Genomic DNA, 22843 nt, shown 5'->3' with positions numbered 1-22843 from the left:
GCGTCCAAATGTGTTAAAGCTGGTGCGTTTTCCTTTCAAGCCATTGCAACCTTGTGAATTTTGACAAAATTTCTGCTGAACGCGGTTTACAGGCGGTATGACGTGGTGCCAAAGCGGGAAAGCTACCGAAACAATACCAAGTTTGGTTGCTTTTATTGATAAGACTGCTCGGAACGTAACTAGCCAGATGATATCTGATGGTGTTATTTTCATTTCGGTTTACACTGAGATTCCGTCTGACTTCACCTGTGAAGTTATCGAGTGCGACGAGGGCTAAAGCGGTTCACAGTTTTGTAGTTTTGGATTTGAGTGGTCTTTGCCATTTTAATGACCATTGTGGAGTTGCCCCGGGTACTGACTGTAAGACAATATGAACGGTCTGGAGAAGGAAGGCCCCAGAGGTGGGGATGGCATTTAAAAACACAACAAAGTGTAACATTGGGTAAAGCAATAGCGGTGACGTGATTTCCGAAGATACTTTCTTTTTCTGCTGAACGTGGTATACACTAATTGGATTCTTTTTAGCTAAGATTTATCCTGCAACAGTGAGATAATATTTAACGCACATACATGTAGTTTTGCAGTGACACGTTTACCTTTTGCTGTCAGCATGTTGACCATCTTTGTCAATAATAAAAGTAATAAAACTTTTATTTATAATATATTTATTAAATAATATATTATTATTTAAATCTAGAAAATATTTTTGTGGTCACTACAAAATAAGATAACAATGTTCAAAGGATTGATTTAAATGGAAATTTAAAAGAAAAGAGAAAGTTGTAATTTTGCGTTGTAAAGTATAACATGCTCAATCATATTTCGTAAAAAGATAAGTTTTCAGTGCTTTTATAAAATCATATGCTAAACTTACATGCATATATTTCTTAGGCTGGGTTCCCATCCCTAGAGAGATCGATCTGACAGGATCGGTCCATCTCCAAGGGGTCCCTCGCTAAATTGTTTTCAGCCCAAGCGGTTGAGACGCCTGGGACGCCCACTAAAGCTGCTAAAAGATGGTTAATTACCCCTATCAGCCTCAGCAGACGTGACAGATAACTAAGCCGCCCAAGTTAATTGCAATTAAGCGAAAATCCCCTCGGAGTAAGTTCGATCCAAAGTTAGCACGCTAGGGTCTGAGAATGGTCTCTTAGTTCTTGTAGTAACTGATTCCATTCGTACTTGTACACTTATCCATTGTTGTCGAGCAAGAATAAATCAATTGATCCCTCTAGCTGGATTCTTTATTCTCAACTTATTCAAAGTCAGCATGGGAGAAGGACAGACGTATTTTACCGTCGTTGCGTATTTCACCGCGCTGGTGGCTGCGAGCAGTGATGCTTTTCAGTTTACAAACCCAGACGGTTGTGGACACGATGTGTCCCACTCCAGCGTCATGATGCGTACGACCCAGCGGGCGCGGTCGTTCTGTGCCCTGCGCTGTTCGCAAGACCCATCTTGCCAAGGTTTCAACTGGCAAAGAGAACCCGAGAACGGTGTCCATTCGTGCGAGCTCGTGGACGCGGCATCAGATGAACATGGCTCTCATCTAAACGTCAACTTGGGGTTTTCTTACATGGAAAAGGTTTGTGAATTACTTAAAAATATTATTTAGTGTGTATCGTTGGAAATATAAACAACTTTTTACTGATTAACATTTGACGAGGTGGCAAATTTTAAAACAAAATCACATTTTGCTAATTTTAATTTAAACTGAAATAAATGAAATAAGGACAAAAATAATAATTTGAAAATCTGTGAGACTACTCATCTTATTCTATTTCTTTACCATCTGTTTGAGAATATCGTTCCTTATTTCTTTTGTATTATATTTGAATTATTACTGTTTCAGTCCCAGTCAGGCTTCCAGTCTGCCACTACAACATGCAGAAAGTTGAAAACGCGAGGTAACTCTATACGTACGATTGGTCATTCTTGCAAGTTAATACATTTTTAGAAACCAAGAAAATCTCTTCGCCAGCCTTCTTTTTCCCATCATATTCAGACTTCAAAACCACGCCCAATTATTGACATTATTTCGTCGTTAGTTTTTGCGTCAGTTTACAAATCTAAATTGCTCAGAGAACAAAACATGTTTTGATGGTGATGCCTTCTGATATTATAACTCTCTATCGTTCTCTTTCACTCTCTTACTCTCTCTTTCTCACACACATGCACACATTGTAAGTTTGGAACAAAACGCAAAATATTTATAACCAATAGTTACTGAGAGACACTGATGGCCATATATATATTCTTTTTTTAAGTCACGTTACTGTAACTGTGTAATATGTGAAACCATTTAATTTAGATGTTTTTTCATCCGCACCAAAGGACAATAACAGCGCGATTTTGTTAGTCAAAACTGCAACATATCCAACGACTCCACTGAATCCATTCTCAGAATTTTCGTATATTCAACCTGCCAATCGGATGCCTTCCTTGTATAAGGCCTGCTCAAAGGACTAGTCGCACCACGTTGTTGACAGGATGGCAGACTCTTGATCGTTTAATATTGATCATACAACCATTGTTACAAATCCTTTGAATAAACTAGTGCTCAGTGAATTTCCTGAAAAATTGAGTAATGGATCTAACATTGATCTCAGACAAATTGAGATGACTCTTCATTTTGTAAAGCCACATTATACAACTCGTATGATAGACCAGTTTTATTATTTTTAATTTCCTCTATAATGTGATTCTATAATGTTCTTAGAGGTATTTGAATCTGGGCGGATAAACTATTGTGTAAACTACTTTGTGTAACAGCTTTAGCGCATGCTACTTATGTTCACTAATGCATTTGCTAATATAAAAAGGGTTTAAACTATAAAAGGATCGAAATTCCTCACTAATTGAACATCGCATAAAATGACCCAAAAGAAATTAAACTTTTTTGATCCATAAACCATAAATTAAAAATGAGTAGACTCAAGCCCATGATACAATGATACTCAAACCAATTCTAAATTTCTGAATTCTTTCTTTCTCTTCTCGTGCATTTAGCATACACAACCGAGCCTGTAAAATCAAAGATGACCACCTTCTCACTGCTAAGGGCATCTCTCTGATTTTTGGATATGTCTTCCTATATTTTCAGATTGTTTGTGTCCGGCTGGGTACTCTCAGATGGGGTGCTCTTGCTATAAGTTCAACTCTGCACAGACCGATTTTGAAACTGCACAAGCAAGTTGCCGTTCAGATTCCCCCTTTTCTGATATAGTTTCCATCGACAGCGCAGAAGAGACGCTGATCCTAAAACAGTTGGTACTATCATCTGGTAAGTAAGAAGGTGCTGTTTCTTTGAATGTGACACTCACTTGCAAAACTAGTCATCGTGTTGATTGCACCATCACAACCAACACACTCACACATATCACACTCTTTACACGGTAACGAACACAAGTGAGAATAAATATGAAAAGCAGCAGTCTGTAATTGCCTGATCTAGTGTCATATATACAAGATAAAACGAGAAATATTTCGAAACACAAAAACATGGATGCGTTCATGGAGGTCCTCGTTGTTGAGATATGGCATATATTTCCTGTCATTTATCAAATGACATACATGCAAAACTTTTATTAAGATATTATGTCAACAAGATTCTGCATTTCAGGGCCTAATCAAATTACGGGAAGTGTATTTATTTTAAAAACATGAACTACTTAAGTAGCAATTCATTTCAGATTCGAGCATTTATAATTTACCAATATTCTACTTGGTGTCAAAATGAAATGTATATAGGCCTATATGCTATTCGACCAATTAATTTTAATTAATGTTAATGACTTTACTGTCACTGATCATTTAATGTTTAGAAAGCGGAGACGCCAATCAATTTACTCTGCACGATGCCTACGACTTCGATGGCGACAACCAGAATTATGTCCACTCCAGTAAAGGCAACGCGACTTTAAGTTATATCAACTGGTCGACGAATGAACCAAATAATGCCAATGAGCTCTGCGTTGCGTTCACACCTAATTCAGGTGTTTGGTTTGACGTGCCATGCAGTTGGACAACCCTTCAATCCATCTGTGAAATAGATAAAAACTTCAATGGCTGTAGTTGCTGAGAAGCCGTTCAGATTCTTCATTCAGGTACATGTGTATTTTGATCGCGTTGTCTCTGATTTACTGAACTAGAGTTGGATTACTGACAATTAAGTCTTTCTATCTCGTTTTAGACAATGGGGCCAAAGTGAAATGTCACCCATGGAAACATTTGCTCGTCTGGGGATTTAAAACTATACCAAAAATTTTCCTTCAATCATTTTTTCTGGAAATGTCAACATTTTATCCACAGTCAACAAGGTAAACCACATCCAGAGCTGTTCACAGAATCAAGATCTATTAATCATATTGAGTTGTGATTGTCTTGTGTTTGAATGAGTATCTGAATGTGTCACTTTTGTCACGGAAAAGAAGACTGATGGAGTTTACTCGTAAAAGTTATAACAGAGGTCATGTGTCTTTGATAGACCCCATAGAACGACATTTGATATACCGTTGTTCCTTTTCATTCAAACACATAGCAAGAGCGTTTGTAGTTCACAAAGCAGACACACGATCGACACAAATGAATATCATAGACGTTCTCAACCATGTCATATAAGGTTTTTGTTTCTGTAACTAATGGCAATTTACTGGGTACTTTACTGAGTATTTTTGAATAAATGTCGCATTTTTTTTGCAAGGAAACTGGTGGTGTGGTCGCTTTTATCTATATATGCTAAGGTGTGGGAAGTGAACATTTATCTCGGTTGGATAAAACAGCACTCCGATCTCGAATTTAACGTTTCAAAAGTTTTACACTTTTTACTTTCTGCTTTTGCTCTCTCTCTCTCTCTCTCTCTCTCTCTCTCTCTCTCCTGGCAAACACAGTGCTTAGTTTTTTGCCCATTTATTGACCAATTTACAGTAACAGTTATCGTTAAAATTTTCTCTAAAAACAAAAAAGTTAATATCTTAACCTAAATGAAATGTAATACGGCTGATGAAGTTATGTGGATTTCATTTTCAATGTACCAAACACGTCATGAACTCAGTAAGACAATACAACTTGTATGGAGACGAGAGCAATTAAAGGTGATACACAAAACGTGTGACACACAATCCGTCGTTTTTCCCAAAACAAACCTACTTTTACCTTAAAAGAGAAAAAATACTGTGACACTGATGAAATACGTTCACTAAACTGTTGGATGTGCCGCACATGTATATGACTTGTAGAAATACATCTTGCTGAGTTGCCGTTACATGCAGATTATTATTACTGTACAACAGCCTATGCTACTTCAAACATCCCCTACTTTCCGACTTAGCCAAATGCACGAACGTAAATACTATTGTACCGGTACGCAGGGTAAATCTATAACAATATATTTATAATATAAATTTATATTCAACTGAAACAGTTTGTTTCTATTCCCCTCGTTCTCAGGCAAAATTTCTGTCAATATTAAGATTAACAATAGATCTACGCATTTTGAGGACTGTTATGTTGACTTTTCCGAACTGTCAGAAGAACCAAACTTGCAAACCCGGCGCATATGCTTGTATGATTTAGTCAAAATGCCATTGCTTTGCATATGTATAAAATCATTGTCTACCAAAGAACATAGTGCCTTCAAACCAAGTTAGACTTGTGTTCGTGCATAATAATGGATCTATAAAGTAAAAAAAAAATCCATGTAAAGGAAAACGAATATTCATTTAACTGTACAACGTGAAGAGAAAATTATGTATACTACATGTTAAACTAAGACAAAACCCATTTTTCATTATAACACATCTTGTGAGGGGGCTTCCTGCCGATTACGAATAACAATGGCCTTTGCCGTCCCTTCCTATCTTGCAGTTGGGATACTTCTGACAGCAGTTGGCGTCAGTCTTACACGGGTACTTGTACCAGCAATCGTAGCAGATCTTAACGTATGGGTCGCAAATGTTGTAGCGCTGGCAACAGTCTTTTGTAGACTGGCATTTCTTACGGTAGCAACTAGTGTTTGGTAATTTCTCCCATGGGCGCTCTTCCCTGTAAAGAGATTACAAATATGACAGATTCTCAGAAAAACACTAACAAGTAGTATTAGGCGTTATTACCATAATTTACATTACTACTAGTACAACTTTCGTGGCTGTCCCTCTTCGCCGTCGGATTATTAGGAGCTCCGGAAAGCACATACAGATGAAATTAATTGACAACGAAGTTCTTTTTTCAGCCAATCCACTCTTAGCTCAATCCACCAATGTCGCTAACCTTTATGGTTTTCATTTTCCTTTTTTCCAATTTTTTTTTCTTGCGTGAACTACGAAAAATGCAACATACCTTATGGAATGCGATAAGCAAAAAATAATTATTATATTGACGCAAACATACTGTTAAGAGCCGAAAAATTTGCCAGGATATTTTCCATTCGGATGCGCCAATTAATTTATTTTGCTGAATCGTTTATTTATTTACAATCTTAGTCCATTTTTTCTGGCGGGGAGGGAACAGCTTTATGCAAGCTAATTCCACAGATAGATATACCTTGGGATCATTGCCCCCTTTGGTTTCGAATTTCAACACGCCATAGCAGTGGCGGATTTAGGGGGGGCAGGGGGTCCTGACCCCCCCCCCCCCCCTCCTTTGATTTCTGGTCCCTTCTTGTAGAATTTTGACTAGCTAAATCATAGTTCTAAACTGTACCAAATGGCACCGTTCGCCCTTTAAAATACCAAAAATTTCCGAGGCCCTTCAGCGGGCCCCGAACCCCACGCCAAATGGGTGTGGGGGTGGGGTCCTTTTCGCACCCGCGAACCCCCCTTCAAATAATCCTGGATCCGCCCCTGGGGCCTACGGCCTTCGTCTCACGATGATGTGGGGTTAGTCAGCCAAAAAAACCATCTCTTCAAGCTTCCAGTAGTGCACATTTGGACGTATCCATTAGTAATAGTGCATAAAACGTCCTTATAACTGACAACAGCAAACATCAAATTTTCATAACGTCATCTCTTTGAAATGATAAAACTGGTGAAAGCTAGGTAAATCAATCAAACCTTCACTTACCACACACAAGAAATCCTTTCAAATTGTATTAAAATTAATGGATTAATATTTCCGAAGTGCTGCGTCAGCTTTTCTGTCAACGGCATCAATCTACCTTTCTCTTTAAAAACTTAGCATGCCGTTTTAAATGGTTATAATATATTTATATACTAGTAGTCACAAAAAGGAAATTTCGAATAAAAATAATATAAAAATAATCCTGGATCCGCCCCTGGGGCCTACAGCCATCGTCTCACGATAATGTGGGGCTAACCAGCCAAGAAAACCATCTCTTCAAGCTTCCAGTAGTGCACATTTGGACGTATAGGATCTTTTTAAAACTATTATTAACCACAAAAATAACTTAAAGGTGTATAAAGTGCAAGTTTGTTAAATTGGGGAGGCTGGTTTATAAGAAATTAAAATTTTATTTTCGGAATTTTTTCTATCCTTTCTATGTCTGATATCTATAAGTACGAATGAGTTGTGTGTGCGTGTGTCTGTGTTCAATGTATCAAAGCCGCCTGGGTGGCGATTTGCACTAGTAATAGTGCATAAAACGTCCTTATAACTGGCAACAGCTAACATCAAATTTTCAAATCACACACAAAAGAAACTTTCAAATTGTATTAAAATTAATGGAGTAATTGCTGTGTCTTTTCTGTCAACGGCATCAATCTACCTTTCTCTTTAAAAACTCAGCATGCCGTTTTAAATGGTTATAATATATTTATATACTAGTAGTCACAAAAAGGAAATTTCGAATTAAACGTGTCTTTGACTTTGGCAGGTGGTGACCCTCTGATTTGATTGGCTCTCTCTCTCACTGTCAGAGACCACAGTATAAAAAAGTGTAATCAGATTGCGTTATCCAAAGATGTGAGCCCATAGTTTCCTGGAGTTTTATTATAAAAGATATAGTTCATGTTATGTGGGGTCGGGGTATAATAAAGAGGTCCCCTACAAGTAAAAGGGAGATCTTCCACAAGTAAAAGGAAGGTCCCCCTCAAGTAAAAGGGAGGTCCTCCACAACACATGATCAGAGATCAGTCATTTGCCGCACCCGTTTCTCAGTCTTTACCTTGTGCTTGACCAAATCGACTATACAGACATCTTTATTAAGTTGCTATTTCTTCTTGCAGGTGAGCTAGCTATTTCTTATCAAAAACATTACGAACTAACATTTTCATTTGCCAAGACACATCCTTATTTAATTAGTTATTTCAATAAACAAGAATTTTTATTTTAATTATTCTATAAAAAGCAGTGGCGGGTTTAGGGGGGGTCAGGGGGTTCTGACCCCCCCCCCCCTTTCGATTTCTGGCCCCCCTCTTGAAATCAGAATTTTGACTAGCTGAATCATAGTTGTAAACTGTACCAAATGGCACTGATCGCCCTCTAAAATACTAAAATTTTTCGGTGCCCTTCAACAGGCCCCTAACCCCACGCCAAGTGGGGTGGGGTCGGCTTTGCATCCGCGGACCCCCCCCCCCCCCTTCAAATTATCCTGGATCCGCCCCTGCCATAAGGAACGGATTTCATATGTTATTTGCATCTCCATTGAGAAAGGTCAAAACTTCGATTTGATGAAATTCTTCTTCAAAATATCAGAATTTGGCTCGGCTACAGAAAGATATGTTTAGATTGTATTTTCTTCTTAAATAGATTGTGCTTTTTACCCCATGGGCATGCTATATCCCTTCACTGTGATGAAATGTACAAAGGTATACTTTGGCGTTAAATTTCTAAGGGATTTTATAAGGAAACTAGCCAAGTGTAAACGAAACTGGTCCATTAAATTATATTTAAAGGGAAATTCTGCGAACGGGTCCTGTAAGTAAATCCAGACAGACTACTACATAAGATAAGCTTCACGTGAAAAAGTAAGATCACATTAGTCTTATTAATTGTGCTAAATCTGATTTTTTTAAAAGCTGTAGGTCAATGATGCAGAACCTTATAGCCGAAGGACAAATGTTTGAGATATTGTGCCACGCCCTTGAAAACCCGACTGTTTCTGAAGGTACCCTGATAGTCGAGTAGCCAGAACGCTAACCCTGCAATGTTTTTTCCTGTAAACTTTTTTCGCTGAAATCCATTATTTAGGCCGAGAGAAGCAAAATTAGCTTGGTTGCTATTTCCGAGACCTTGAGCATTTTTCAATATGGCCGTCAATTTATGAGAAAAAATAGAAAAACGAGCAGAAGTTGCCGGGTAAACTTTATTGACAGCTTTTTTGAACGTGTATCCTATCAGGAGAGCACAACAGTACTCGTGAATACACTAAAGCCCGTTACATATGGCAAAAAAGCCAAAATGGCCGTCAAAACATATGGCAGAAAGTAAAAACAGCTGCAAAATAAGTTCGTTTTTTTGCAAATTAAGTCCTATTAAAACATTTCCGCCTTTTCTATTTATGTCCATTATGATAATCTGTTAGTCATGATCCTAAACTCTCAGAAACTGCTTATTTGACATTAATCAGATGGTGGCAGACGGTGCCATCTCCTGAGAGTCCATTTGCCACTCCGACGAGCCCCATAGTCAAAGCTTGCTATGTTATATCTTGCAAGCTTTTTTAAAAGAAATTGTTTCATCTGGGTTACAAAACTTAGAGAAGCTTATATAACGAGATATTTACAATTTTTCAAAATTCAAGATGGCCGTCAATTTGTTATGTGAAAAGCGAGAGCCATACATTCAAATAAAAAATCGATGCTTCACTCCATTGTTCATCATTGCATATTTATATTTATACCCATGCAAAGTGCGATCATTTATTTCATTTTGCAAGTTATTTTAATAAAAATGGCCTCCAAAACATAATGGAAGGGCAAAGAAACAACTGTAAAACTACAAAGCTTTTAACTGAAATAGACTTTAACTGGAACAAATATAAATACATATATAAAGTGAAAAACGATATACCTGCGTTCAAGACACAGCACACAATAAAACATATTTTTAGGTTAAATGATACGAAAACGAAAACCAATATGTCCATCAATGCTGCTCTATGACCAAACCAAACATTGATTGCGGATATCTCAGTCCTGACAACTAATTTTTCATTCTAAATCAAAAATTAATGAAAGGTATTATCATTCTAGTATGTGTAAACTAAATCATTTTGAAATAAAAAAGGCGTCAAATCGTTTTATTCTTATCCTTCTTTTGTAAACGTTTTAAATATTTAAACAGCTATGGGTAAAGGCATTTTTGTTGTTTAATAATGAATTTTATTATAAATAACCGAGATCCAAGCAGGGGTATACAAACCCAGAGGTTAGGGCCCATGAGGTCAGCTATTCTGGACAACGTGGCATAGTACGGGATATGCGAGGGCTATCCATCGACATCATGTATTCGAAATGTTGTTTTTGCCAATATACACTTACAGATAATGGAAGCTTTGAGATAGTAATGTATGCATTTTTCTACTTGTTGGGTAGATGTAATTATTCATTGTGCATTTATTGATGACTTTCTGCTCGGGTAGTTAAGATAATGATGAGTTGTCATGTTGCCATAGTTCATTGCACATGGGTAAGCTTTTTTTTTGTTGCAAAAATGGACCAAATACACACTGAACAATACTCAGTGGGCATCTGCACATTTTGAGGATTGGTTTTGGAGGCCTATAAAGGCCCAAAAAAGGCCACCCGGCCACCCATGTTGTTAGTTCAGTGAACGGAATCATGCCATGTCTATCATGTGAACAACGTACATCTCTGGCCACTGGGTGTGAGGGGAGTCTGATTTGAGCTTTAATGTATGGGCTGTTCCCAACCCACAATCAGGAACCTGGTTAAATGCCACAACGTGCCTGGCTCTGTTGGCTATATACCGCAGCCAGGGCGAGAGAGTGTCAACTCCAGACCAGGATCGCTACACCAGGTTGCATCAGCTACGGGACCAGTTTCGCCATGCCAGTCTTACAGCACAAGAGGCACCCGGCAGCCACACTGTGCGTCGACACTTGCTGGCGGTCAGCCGATGGTGGTCGCTGATGGCAACATACCAGTAACTGCTCGTCACTACATAGATCAGATCCTGCAACCTCACATAACCTCGTTCATGCAGCAGAAAACTGATATCACCTTTTCCCAACAGGACATGACCAATTCACATTCGGCACAAATGATCCAAGTGTATCCAAAGGTGGATGTCCTACCCCGGCCTGTCTTTTTTCCGGATATGAATCCGATTGAACACATCTGGTACTACATATATCTTGGCCGTCCGTTGGCCAAGGCAGCAGCGGATCGAGGCACTAAGACAAGGCTGGAATAGGATTCCACACGACACCATCCCATCCACATTTATTGCCCGAGCATGCGCCAACAGATCGCCGCCTGCATCGAAGCAAGCGGAGATCGTACCGGCTATTGACCGTTGTGACTTTGTGTTGGGCTGGTGCCATTTTTGTTTTGAAACTATTCATGAAACTTAAGATTTTTGGTTCTGTATACCAATGTCCTAAACAAATGATTCGTATGAAAATAATCCAGTTTAGAGCTTCAAAATAACAATTATTTTGAAAAATATGGCCTCAAAGATGTTAATGGCTGTCAGTATACATGTATAACCAAAAGATTTGTAAGATGTTTTGCTTATTGACTCTTTAAAATGTAAAGTGAAAAAGTGCAGTAATAAGAAAAACTAGAAATGCTGTTATATACTGATGAAATATTCTTACACGTGCCATCTCAATAAAAAGAATGGGAAGTTTTAAAGCTAAATTTTATGTACATACTGAAAAAAGTTATGATAAAGATATAAAATTAAAATATTAAGGTATGATCAATATAAAAACAAAAACAAAAAAAATAATAAGGTTAATATTTTAGCAAAAGTTAAATTAAATTACACTCGCCCCCCTCCCACCCTCGTCCCCACCAACGGACTTGGTGGGACTCCATGTAAATATAAGAGTCCCGATTGCAGATTAACATTTTGGACTCCCTGTGCCTAAATTCCTGCAGAACCCCCTGTTGGCCCTTGATAAACTTTCTGTATTAAAAAGAGAACTTACGTAGTGGTCAGTCCTATCAATGATCCTCTTTTATAGAGTCTTAGTATAACTGCACCTTACAAGCACACTTTGTCAATAAATAACAGGGTTGGATATATTTTATTACATGCCGAATTATCAGTTTAAAACGTAATTTAACTGCTTTTTTTACCTTTTTTGGGCATGTTTTAGCAGTCATTAAAATGCGGAATACCATGCACTTTAAACCCGACTCTTTGCTATGTTATATAATTATTTATTTATAATATAATGATATTATAATATATTTTTATATTATTGACGGCCATCTTGAATTTTGAAAAGTGATCAATGTTCCATATCTAGCCACTGCCAAGAAAGCCCAAATAATTGGCTTTTATACTCCCAAAGTGTTAAGTTATTTAAAAAAATTCAGGGAATAACATTCTAAGTATTTGACTATGGGACCCGGAGAAGTAGCAAACAGACTCTTGGGGTGTTATTGAACTGTCAGATAAGCTTATTCCAAGAGTTTCGGGTCATGTCTAACAAAATATTATAATCAACATAAATATAAAAAGGGGATATGATTTTAATAAAAATAAATATGCAAAAAACAAACTGATTCTGCAGCTTTTATCATTTTCTGCCTTATGTTTTGACGGCCATTTTGGTTTTTTGCTAAGTGGTACGCGCTTAAGCATATTCACTAGTACTGTTGTGCTCTCCTGATAGGATACACGTTCAAAAAGGCTGTCAATAAAGTTTACCCGGTGACTTCTGGTCTTTTTTCTATTTTTCCTCATAAATTGACGGCCATATTGAAAAATGCTCAAGATCTCGGAAATAGCAACCAAGCTAATTTTGCTTCTCTCGGCCTGAAGAATGCATTTCAGCAAAAAAAGTTTACAGGAAAGAACATTGCAGGGTTCGACTATTGGGCCTATGGGAGTGGCGACTCGACTATGAATGTACTGAAACTACTATAAATGCATGTATATCAACAAATGGGGTTCATGTACAGACATGTGCTTCTAAGTATCAACCAAACTCATTTGAGTCACGACGATAGGCCTAAAAGGGGCACTAGCGAACAATTGCTGTTTTTCTTACTGCCATTATTTAAAAAAGTGTAGACTGCCAGACTCCACACCATTACATCTTGTAGGTGACATGCAGTTATAGACCACACAAACTATACATTTCATTTTTACTTGGGTAAATTGTGCAACGTGACCCGTTTCGTGTGAAAAAAGATCGACGTCTTGTTGGTTTCTTCTTCAAGATTAAGGGGGATCGGTATTAGTTCGTCAAGATTTTTTCTCCTCTGCTTAGATAATACAGGAATAAACATTGACATGTTAAGAGATTAATTCTGTTGCATCAAAAATTAGGTGATATTATGAATTTCTTTATTTGGGCAGATGACGTTACAGTAGCGTTTTTTTTTTTTTTTTTTTTTTTTTGGGGGGGGGGGTTGAAAACTATAATATCAGTGTTAAACAAATCTCCCTCGCCATTTTAAGGATTATTTAAACATAGTTATTTGTTCTACAAATTGGAGTCAGGAAACCATCTTGCGATGATCACTCTTGATTTAAACAGAAAAGAGGCGAAATAATGCCTTTTAAATGCAACATTTAGGGGTTCAAATTTTCTAAACAAAAGAATATAAAATCAAACGCTGTGAAAGCAAATGGGGGTTTACACCATAGTCGTCAACCATGCCAATTATCATGATAATATCTTACTGAGTTACAGAATTACATCGGAAAATGATCACTATCTCTTACCAATTTACACAGCAGCGAAATTGGCGATTAACGCCTGGTCACCCCATGTGCTTAAGGGTGGGGTAGTGAATAAAGGATCAGAAAAGGGACTTTGTGGTCTAAAAGTGTTTATTTTTATTACAATAATATATTAAGACAAGCATATCACATAAGAGAAATGGGAAAAATATATTTTTGCCAAATATACTTTCGCTTGGGTTAATGAGGAGACATAAAGTACATTATAAAGTTCCAATACCCCTTAAGCACCCTGGGAAAATGAACCGATATAAGGATAAAATCTTGGGACGCATGTTCAGACAGTAATTACTTAAGATATCCACCCTAAGGTTATTTGCCTTGTAACGGTCTACCGGGAGATTCTAAACATAATATCATCTAATAGGCTCGTCAGGCATCAATTATTTAGTTCACCAACACATGAAGCGGATGCTTTGTGAGAATGGAATGTCTATGAGGCTGGGTATGTCAAGTTGGAGGACGCAGTTGCTCTGTGTTTCAGACAGGAATTATGTACTGCTGTGTCATACCAATGCTATTATTCTCTCTCTCTCTCTCTCTCTCTCGAGCGCGCACCTGCCAATGCCAACATAAAATTCCACCATGCGCACACATACAGAACATCTTAAACAGGTCAACTGTTCGAATGCTCTCATCTTCACAGAATCTATAAGCAAGTCGCCCTTCCGAGCACTTACTTTTTGGTCCAATATTTCTTCCAGTAGTCGTACACACCCGGATAATAGAGTTGCCTATTAATAAAAAGATAAGAAATATTTTATTAAACAATATATCTAGGTCAGTGATTAACAAAAACAATTTGTTATTTGATCTGCTAGACACAAAAGGTAGCCATGACAAAGTTTGGAGTGCAATGATAACATGAATCTATTCGACATACAGTGTAATGAAAATGAATCAGAGAGAAAACGAACGTGAATCAGTCCAAGTGAAATAATAAGGTCAGAAATTTTAAGTAAGTAATATACTTTTAAACAGTTAATGTCAAACTGTGTTTTTTATGATATGGAATATTCAGATAATTCAACGATAATAGCATGGAGAGTATGGAGTATTGTAGGTTCATTATGTATTCCATTACGGTGGTCATAGGAGTCAGCCACGCGTATGGTGAAACACTTTTTTCTTGCATTAAATGGAACTTAATAAATTTTGCATGCGGGTCTTTTTCTAATGGTCGTATAGGTGGACTTTACATACTCTGCCCACAGTATTGATTTATTCCACAATTTTGTGTGAAATCGCGTTAGAAAAGTTATTTCTAGAGTGTCAACCTACCCTCGCCTAAGGGAAAATTGTAACACACAGTACACTTGTTTATCACAAAAACAATAAACAGCTGCAAGTTAGTATTCCAATCATGTGATGGGAGAAATATATATATATATTGCATTGATGTTGCATATATATATATATATATATATATATATATATATATATATATATATATATATATATATGCAACATCAACAGCAAAAAGCCAACAATCCGCTTTGTTATCATCAGATAATGTAGCAAAAAATATATTTCACATAAATACCTCACCTCCATAAAATCACATAAAAGGGGGGTGCTAAGTTATCATAAATATTCTAAACACCAACAAGCAACAGCAATGTTTGTATAAAATATTCCCAAGTTGAAGAAAAAGTTAACATGTAAAGAGCAACAACAATAATAAAAATAAAATAATGATAATAATAATTATTATTATAATGGCAAAAAAAGTAGGATGAGACGGATGGGGAATATATTGATTAGTACACACTTGTAGACTCTTGAAAATAAATTTTGCTCGGAACATATATTAGTCTATATGTTTGTGTTTTTGATTTCCTAAGAACTGGTATATATAACGATGCTCTGCTCTTACGCTTCGTGCGATTGTCAACACAATAACAGAAAAAAATGCAGATAATGGACACTCCCAGCAAGAAAATAGGGTCGCGTTACAGGAATGGAAAACATTATTGAATCTAGGACCCAATATTTATCTTCTATCCTAGACTGAATGTAACCATCGCCGAATATCAAGAAACATGCATGTTTAAACAGAACACCTATTTCCATAAATTCCAAGCATGCACATAGTAAAATGATTTGATTGAAAATGTTGAAGTTCGTCGGGGTTAATGTGATGGTTTTAGATTTTAAAAATACAAAACCTTGATACTCAAAACACCGAGGGAATTTTGCACAGCTGGGGTTGCATGTAGTTTGAGTTAGTATACATATATGGCATACATCATTGCAGTATTCACCACTGGCCCGTTGATTAGTAACAGAGGATCAGAACAATAAAAATTCCCGAATACCTTTCGCTCCCCAGCCTTACAATACATGGAAACAAAAAATTCCTAAAAGGAAAAGCAATTGCCTAGTGTTAAGCCCATGCATCTAGGCGTTCAACATTAGAACCATTTCACGCTTACAGTAGATTCCTATCTCATCGTTTCCTAATCAATTTCTGACTTGGGAGAAATGTGTTATATAATCGACACTTTTCCACCTTTTATTTGAATGAAAACTAATCCCGTAATTTCGCATGCTAACAACGCGTATTTGGCGTTTGAAGGAAAGAGAATCTATCAAGATAAGGACATGGAATTGCCCTTAATGGTTTGTTCCTTGAATTCATTTTGTAGCCAAAAACATTCTGGAAATAGCCCGTGAGACAAAACATCTGGTTTCATAATAAACCAAGGTATTGGTACTGAAATGGCGCTCCCCGTGAGACCGTGAACATTCGCTGGGTCATTCTGGCAGAAGAAAGGTAATTGAATAAATCTAAACCAGCACCTGCCTCCCTTTTTCTCTTCTGTTTCTCCGAAGATTCTACTTATTTTATCCCATATTTTGTCGCTTCCAAATGTCGAAAACGGAAGCGTTCGTGTTAAGCCTACGTCAGCGAGATTTGATTAAACTGGGTAACGATACTCTAGGGGTTAGCCAGAGAGATTGTTTGGGGAGATCGTATCCGTTATTGTCCATTGTTCCAAATGTGGTCACCTTGAGTGGCCTGAGAAATGCCTCCATAGTTAAATGTACAAATGTGTTTCGAAAAGCCACTGCAGTATGTATAGGGGCTTTAAGGTCAGACAAATTTGACCGGTCTGAAAGACTGTCGCATTTATTTAACAACATAATAAAATATATAAAAAATGTGTTATTGGAAAATAAATCAACAAATACCACGAAGATTGTGAACCAGATGAAGAATTAAGACCCAGCCCAAGACCCCATGAGACATAATAACGTATTTTCGACATCTAAATGCCAAGACTTGTGTCCTTAATTCGTTAATTGGACAAAAAAAAAAAAAAAAAAAAAAAAGATCGAGCACGAAGAAGTGTCACGTCAATGTGACTATGTTCTACGAGGCTGATATAAAAAATAACGTCATGTGTAGATTTTAATTAGTACGGATTCAACATTATCGCCTACTCATATGAAATGACAACACTGCATGACAGTAAATATTTTTAGCTCCATCCTATTCTTCTCTTAATATTTACAAACAAACACAATACAGAAAAAAAACTAAGCACGAAGACTACCTATCGATTAGTAAAAACGCTTATTACCTTTTTTCTTCTTCCTGTGTATCTTCCAGTGGGCGAATTTCGTCGTCAGTGTCTGAAAATAGAAGTAACAACATACTGAACCTATCCCATGACTCTATACTGTCTAAAACACTTCACAAAACCACTAGATGATCCAACTACCCTTGCACTGCTTCTTGTTCTAGATAAATTGACTACAAAAGATACATGTAGAAAAGTAGCAATGTGCCTAAACTTAAGTTTGCCAAGAGCAGATTGGATTTTAGTAGGTTACGATCCCATGTTATAGTTAAATAGATTACTAGATTGACTTTGACCTGTGAAATTTAACTGTTAAAGTTGTATTAGATTAACGTTGGCCTGTGACATTTAACTGTTAAAATTCTATTAGTATATTTTTGTGCCATTTGCAGGCGCAAAAATTAATTAACATCATTTAGATGCTTTTAAGGCGATGTATTTTTCCAATTTACAACATACTAATTGCATTAGATTGTTTTAACATGAATTTCCCATTTGCCTTTAACCGAAAAGGCCACGGGAGAGAGCACAACTTGACTTGTAGGATTTTTCTAATAAATCATTGACGAGTCATAATTATTTTATGGGACTGCATATTTCACAATAAAAAGGTTTCCAAATTTAGTCACTAATCTCATCTAATGAACTAAGGTCCTTTGTTATGCTTAAATTGTATCAATTTTGGATGGTAAATGAGTAATCCACTATACGATACAGCGATATACCTCTTGTAAAGTCATTTGTGTATACTTAAAAAAGGTGTATATCATAGCAGTATCCGAATAAATTGATAATTGACAGCCATTGAACTAATGGAAATATCTTGTCACAGTCTATTTGAGTTTAGTTCCACCGAGGCTACGCCGCTGGAGAATGCGTTCAATTTGCTGTCAGACTGGTGCATAAGATGAAGTGTCACACAGTATAAATTTGTCAATAAGATGTATAGTTATAACAGAAGATTAGGCCTACCTTGCAACCTTTCCCGCCACTCACGTACAAACACATGCTTCAGTACCAAGCACTTGGGGTTAAATTGTTTGGGCTTTTTTTTCTGTATAAGAGATTCTTGGTTATAACTGTTGAATTTCAAATAAGCCAGCAAAACAAACAAACAAATAAAAAAACATTCTTCTCCAAATAAGTATACAGTGTGTTTCGTGTCTATGCAGCTTCACACACAGAGTTGGGCTACACCTTAACGTTAAAATTTTACCAAAACTAGAAGAGCACTCCGAGAGCGCAGACCTCCGCCAAGGCAGCAATTTCTGAATATTATTGATTATTAATGATTATTGATCCGGATCACCACCAAAAACTAATCATCTGTTCCTTGGCCAACTTCTGACAGTTGCTGAAAATTTCATCAAAATCAGTCCATAACTTTTTGAGTTATGTTGATGACAGACAGACAAACAAACAAACAGGGGTGAAAACATAACCTCCTTGGCGGAGATAATTACGATTGTTTTTTTCCTGAAATTATGAACTTATCACTGTATTTTTGGTATTTGTGTTCGAGATACAAACTTGAAACTGTAAGATGATCGCGTGAAACTGTTGCGCATTTTAATTGACATAACGCTGTAGGCAAAAATGCCACGCGAGATATTCACAAAAATTAGTTAATTAATATTATTACCTTAGGTGAGACAATCGTGTTTTTGTCACATTTTATAGATTTTTTCAAAGACGGTTCATTGGTAAAAATGAGCCTTTCGTGTTCCCTATGGACCAGCAGCTGTCGAATCTAATACGCTTGTGGCATATCAGCTCCATTCTACTCACTCACCTCTTTGTATGTTACTTCAAAGTATAGTCGAGAACTCATGTATTTTATAATATTTCTTTTTTATACCGCCTTTAATGAACCTTGCAAATAGGCAGCATCAATTACAAACAATTCTCGTTTCGCATTTCGTATTTAAGTACATTGCCTTTACACATATGTTGCATTTTGCAACAAAGCAATCAGGCAGATACAAATAAGACTTTTGTCAATGCAATCACTTGTATAACAGTATGAAAAATGCCCCAAAATCCTCGTTTGAATTAGAAGTGGTTATGACAAAAATCTTAATTTTCTCAGAAAACGTGTTTTAGGCTGTTGGCTTCCACCACCACCCCCCCTCCCCCCAAAAAAAAGAAAAAAAAAAGAAAGAAAAGAAAAGAAAAGAAAAAAGGAAAAAAATCAATAAATATTATGGGGTAAAATTTGTTACTCCCTTTCATTATTCCTATAAATGTATGATATTATATCAATAAGATTTCTAAAAAGTTGCATCATGTGAAAGATAATCGGTTTTGAAGGATGAATAAGTGAACGGATAAAATCTGAGTGAATGGCATCGTTGGCGCACACCGTTAACGTAGAGAAATTTTTGCTTTTTTATCAAATATTGCTTACTTACCATGGAGGAATGACCCTTATGATTCAGTGGACAGATAATACTTTTGATGTAGTGGGTTTTCGTTGTGATAAACTTTTTATAAGTGAATATTCTCATCAAAGTCAATCATATCTACTGGTGTTTACGCGATTTTGTTTTGCCAATTTTATCAAGTGCGCATCAATAAAAACAAATTAATCATTCAAACAATTGTTTCCATAATTTACCAGAAGGAGAAAATAATGCCAAAAAAAGAAAGTTCTCTACTGTGCTCTCTTTAAGTTATTCCAATATATTTGCGTTCTCCCCTGTTTTTCATGTTGTCAGTGTTTATACACAGAACGAAAAGTGACTTAAATACAAGTTTTATACATTTTCTCAATGTCAGTATTGACAAAAATATCATTATATGGCTTTATTCACTTCACGGAGCTATTAAGGGTCATTTCTGATGAATGAGGCATTTCCCCTGCCTTAAACTGCATTCCCGGTCCTACTGAACTGGAGATCACAATAATAGCCGCCAAGGGAAGCATTACAGATACTTAAAACCTTTCAGATCGACCGCCAGATGTGCATCTAAAACATTTCCTGCAAATATGACTAAAATGGTATCGGAAGGTAGTTTAACCTAAACTGTTTCACAAATCAGAGCACGTACACGTTGGGATGTTTGAACTGCGTTAGCCATGCCAATGTAGTTTTGCTTGCTTCAACTTTTTAGTTTGCCTTCGCACATCATGCTCTCTAATACCCATTGTCCATTATGTAAGATAAACTTCGCATTTTAGATTCGTTAACTTATCACAAGCACAGCATTCGACTGATGTTAGCGTTCTGTGTCGTAATCTTAATGAATGGGTTGACGTCACTGCTGTTATAAACTTTTTTTTATTTCATTGCAAATATTTTAATTAAGCATAGAGAAAAATGAAGTATCAGTTTCACTTTCGGTCTGTGCTTTGTACTGAAACTGCAAGAAATAATACATTTGTTATAACTATAACAGAGATTTATGAATGAAAAGATACAGACTTCTTTTACTATACTTTTTTATGACAATCGTAAATATTCTTGATGGCATGACACCGTGTTATTTTGCACGGGTGAGACCGACATAGCCTATCCCGTAAATGACTAGGGCCCACTGAAGGGCTAATCGACTAGTCAGTGGCTACGCGATATCTCCTGACAAGAAATTGAAATATTCGGATCGAAACCTAATTAGTGGTTGATTATTGCTTGGGGGAATCTATCGTGCAAAAGCTTCGAAAACATTCAATTTTCTTTATGAATTTTTAAACAGTAGCTTAGGCCGCCGGCTTTACCAATGTCCTTAATTGACGCAGGCATGAAACATTCTTACAGTTCAGCACATATTGCCCCGGCATTGACATGCAAATTGTTCTTTTAATAACGCATACGGTAATTTCCGACAATCTTCGAACTCTCACGTTGCTTCTGTCTTATATTTTCCAGGTTCATTCTGCCTGATTTCTAGTTCCTTTAAAAAGATACTTTCTGACATGAATCCGACGTGCTTCTAATAAAGTTTTGAAATCTCATGCTCATTTATCATTAAAAAAATGTTTTTTCGATTTGTGTGATTTACTACGGTATATTTACTGAAGCATTCTAAATGTTATCTGCCACACGACCCGTAATTAGTGCCTCCTAAATAAGCCGTGATGGGTTATAATGTGTGCTGGTCGGAGTGAATTATGAACTGTCGGATAAGTGGTGTTGCTCCAGAGCTAATGGCTTGGTTCCAACAGATGCAACCGAGCTTTGCTCCAGTTTTGTTTAATATTTAAATATCCTAATATTAAGGCAACACTTTTTGCCAACATCTCTTTCCCCAGTGTAATCACTTTTCCCTACCCGATAAGGATATAAGTCTACTGTTGTTCTTTGTACCATAACTCTGTGTATCGTTCATTTGCTATTATTTGACAAAAAATGTATCTTTGTTTCTTCAATTTTCCTTTTGCTTTTTTCGATGAGTACGACTATTTCGGTGACTACGTATATATCAAAACATCCCACACGCAAAAGCTCAATTAATGCTTAGGCAATAACAATATATTGTTATGACTTGGGAATTAATTCTTTTATCTGACTCCCTGGCTGGATTTTTTATACAGTCTAAACAACACCAAAACGCGGCGCTTAAGTCTTATGAGGAAGTTTAATAGACCCATGGTTCTACTATACGGTATTTGACTACTTAACGTTAAGGATTTCACTTTAAAATATTTATAGCAATTATTTGCATTTATATATACGAACAATATAACATTGCCAAAATATGGAATATGTGTTGACAAATATCAGTCTAAACACGAACGCGATTCCCTTTAAGAATGCACTGAACATGGCTTCTGTTATGATTGCTATCATTCAAATGCATTATCCCCTTTCAGTTAAGATTAATCATGTAATAACATACCTGCTCCATCGAGATTTGAAGCCAGAATTCTTGTCGTGCACATCATCAAACAAACTAGAAGTGTCAAGGCGAGGATCCAAGTGTGCAAACTTTGAATTTGGAAAGCTGCCATTGTGTATTCTTCGTACTTTTCTGTTTATAACAACCACTGCAGAAACAGGTACTTGGTTTTCTCAGTAGAATAAGTTTTTAAAAACTTCTCCTTTCTTTCTTTCTTTCTTGCTTATTTTTCTTCAAATCTTCCGACAGCGTTGGCTTTCCAATATGTTGAAACTCTGCAACAAGAAAAAGTCACTTTTAAAGACAAAATAATGTTGGATACAACCTGTTAACAATTTTGTAATGTTGTTCTGACACTCGCGTATTCAAAACGGCAGATGAGCATTAGGTATGAATGATCGACCTACCACGGCGTGGCTTCGGCTTGACAGTAATGGTGCCAACTGATCTAGATGGCGTAGCGGCAAGCAGCTTTATAAGCACCCGTTTCACACGCCGCGCAGACGTGTTGATTGCGAATGAATACAAAAGGAGTCCCTCTCCGCCTTTCAAGAAGACGCGGAGCTGATCGAAAA

At 36.8% G+C, this 22843-nt stretch overlaps 2 protein-coding genes across 2 annotated transcripts; one reads left to right on the top strand and one right to left on the bottom strand.

Annotated features, from left to right (window-relative positions):
• Positions 1-1235: 1235 nt before the first annotated feature.
• LOC106157646 (uncharacterized) lies at positions 1236-4706 on the top strand. Its single transcript, XM_013533362.2, has 4 exons — positions 1236-1585; positions 1853-1907; positions 3104-3283; positions 3825-4706. The coding sequence occupies exons 1-4, from the start codon at positions 1271-1273 to the stop codon at positions 4079-4081; spliced, it is 807 nt and encodes a 268-aa protein (XP_013388816.2). The 5' UTR covers positions 1236-1270; the 3' UTR covers positions 4082-4706.
• Positions 4707-4892: 186 nt separating this feature from the next.
• Positions 4893-22843, bottom strand: LOC106157656 (uncharacterized). The gene is made up of 5 exons (XM_013533371.2): positions 22676-22843; positions 22269-22543; positions 17430-17481; positions 14523-14576; positions 4893-6042 (listed from the first exon to the last, which is right to left on the bottom strand). The coding sequence occupies exons 2-5, from the start codon at positions 22378-22380 to the stop codon at positions 5823-5825; spliced, it is 438 nt and encodes a 145-aa protein (XP_013388825.1). The 5' UTR covers positions 22381-22543; positions 22676-22843; the 3' UTR covers positions 4893-5822.

The sequence above is a fragment of the Lingula anatina genome, chromosome 3 (genome assembly GCF_051362555.1).
Source record: "Lingula anatina isolate TDL-2025a chromosome 3, LinAna3.0, whole genome shotgun sequence".
Lineage (NCBI taxonomy): Eukaryota > Metazoa > Brachiopoda > Lingulata > Lingulida > Lingulidae > Lingula > Lingula anatina.
Note: the sequence above shows the minus strand (reverse complement) of the source record. Positions and strands in the feature narration are given on the sequence as shown.

What these genes read in the sequence shown, in the direction of transcription:
- LOC106157646 (XM_013533362.2), top strand. Translation starts at nt 1,271, where the DNA reads ATGGGAGAAGGACAGACGTATTTTACCGTCGTTGCGTATTTCACCGCG. An exon ending in CAGAAAGTTGAAAACGCGAG is followed by an intron (nt 1,908 to 3,103) that starts GTAACTCTATAC and finishes CTATATTTTCAG; the next exon opens with ATTGTTTGTGTCCGGCTGGG. An exon ending in ACAGTTGGTACTATCATCTG is followed by an intron (nt 3,284 to 3,824) that starts GTAAGTAAGAAG and finishes TTTAATGTTTAG; the next exon opens with AAAGCGGAGACGCCAATCAA.
- LOC106157656 (XM_013533371.2), bottom strand. Translation starts at nt 22,380, where the DNA reads ATGGCAGCTTTCCAAATTCAAAGTTTGCACACTTGGATCCTCGCCTTG. An exon ending in TTCAAATCTCGATGGAGCAG is followed by an intron (nt 17,482 to 22,268) that starts GTATGTTATTAC and finishes TTCTATTTTCAG; the next exon opens with ACACTGACGACGAAATTCGC. An exon ending in AAGAAATATTGGACCAAAAA is followed by an intron (nt 6,043 to 14,522) that starts GTAAGTGCTCGG and finishes ATCTCTTTACAG; the next exon opens with GGAAGAGCGCCCATGGGAGA.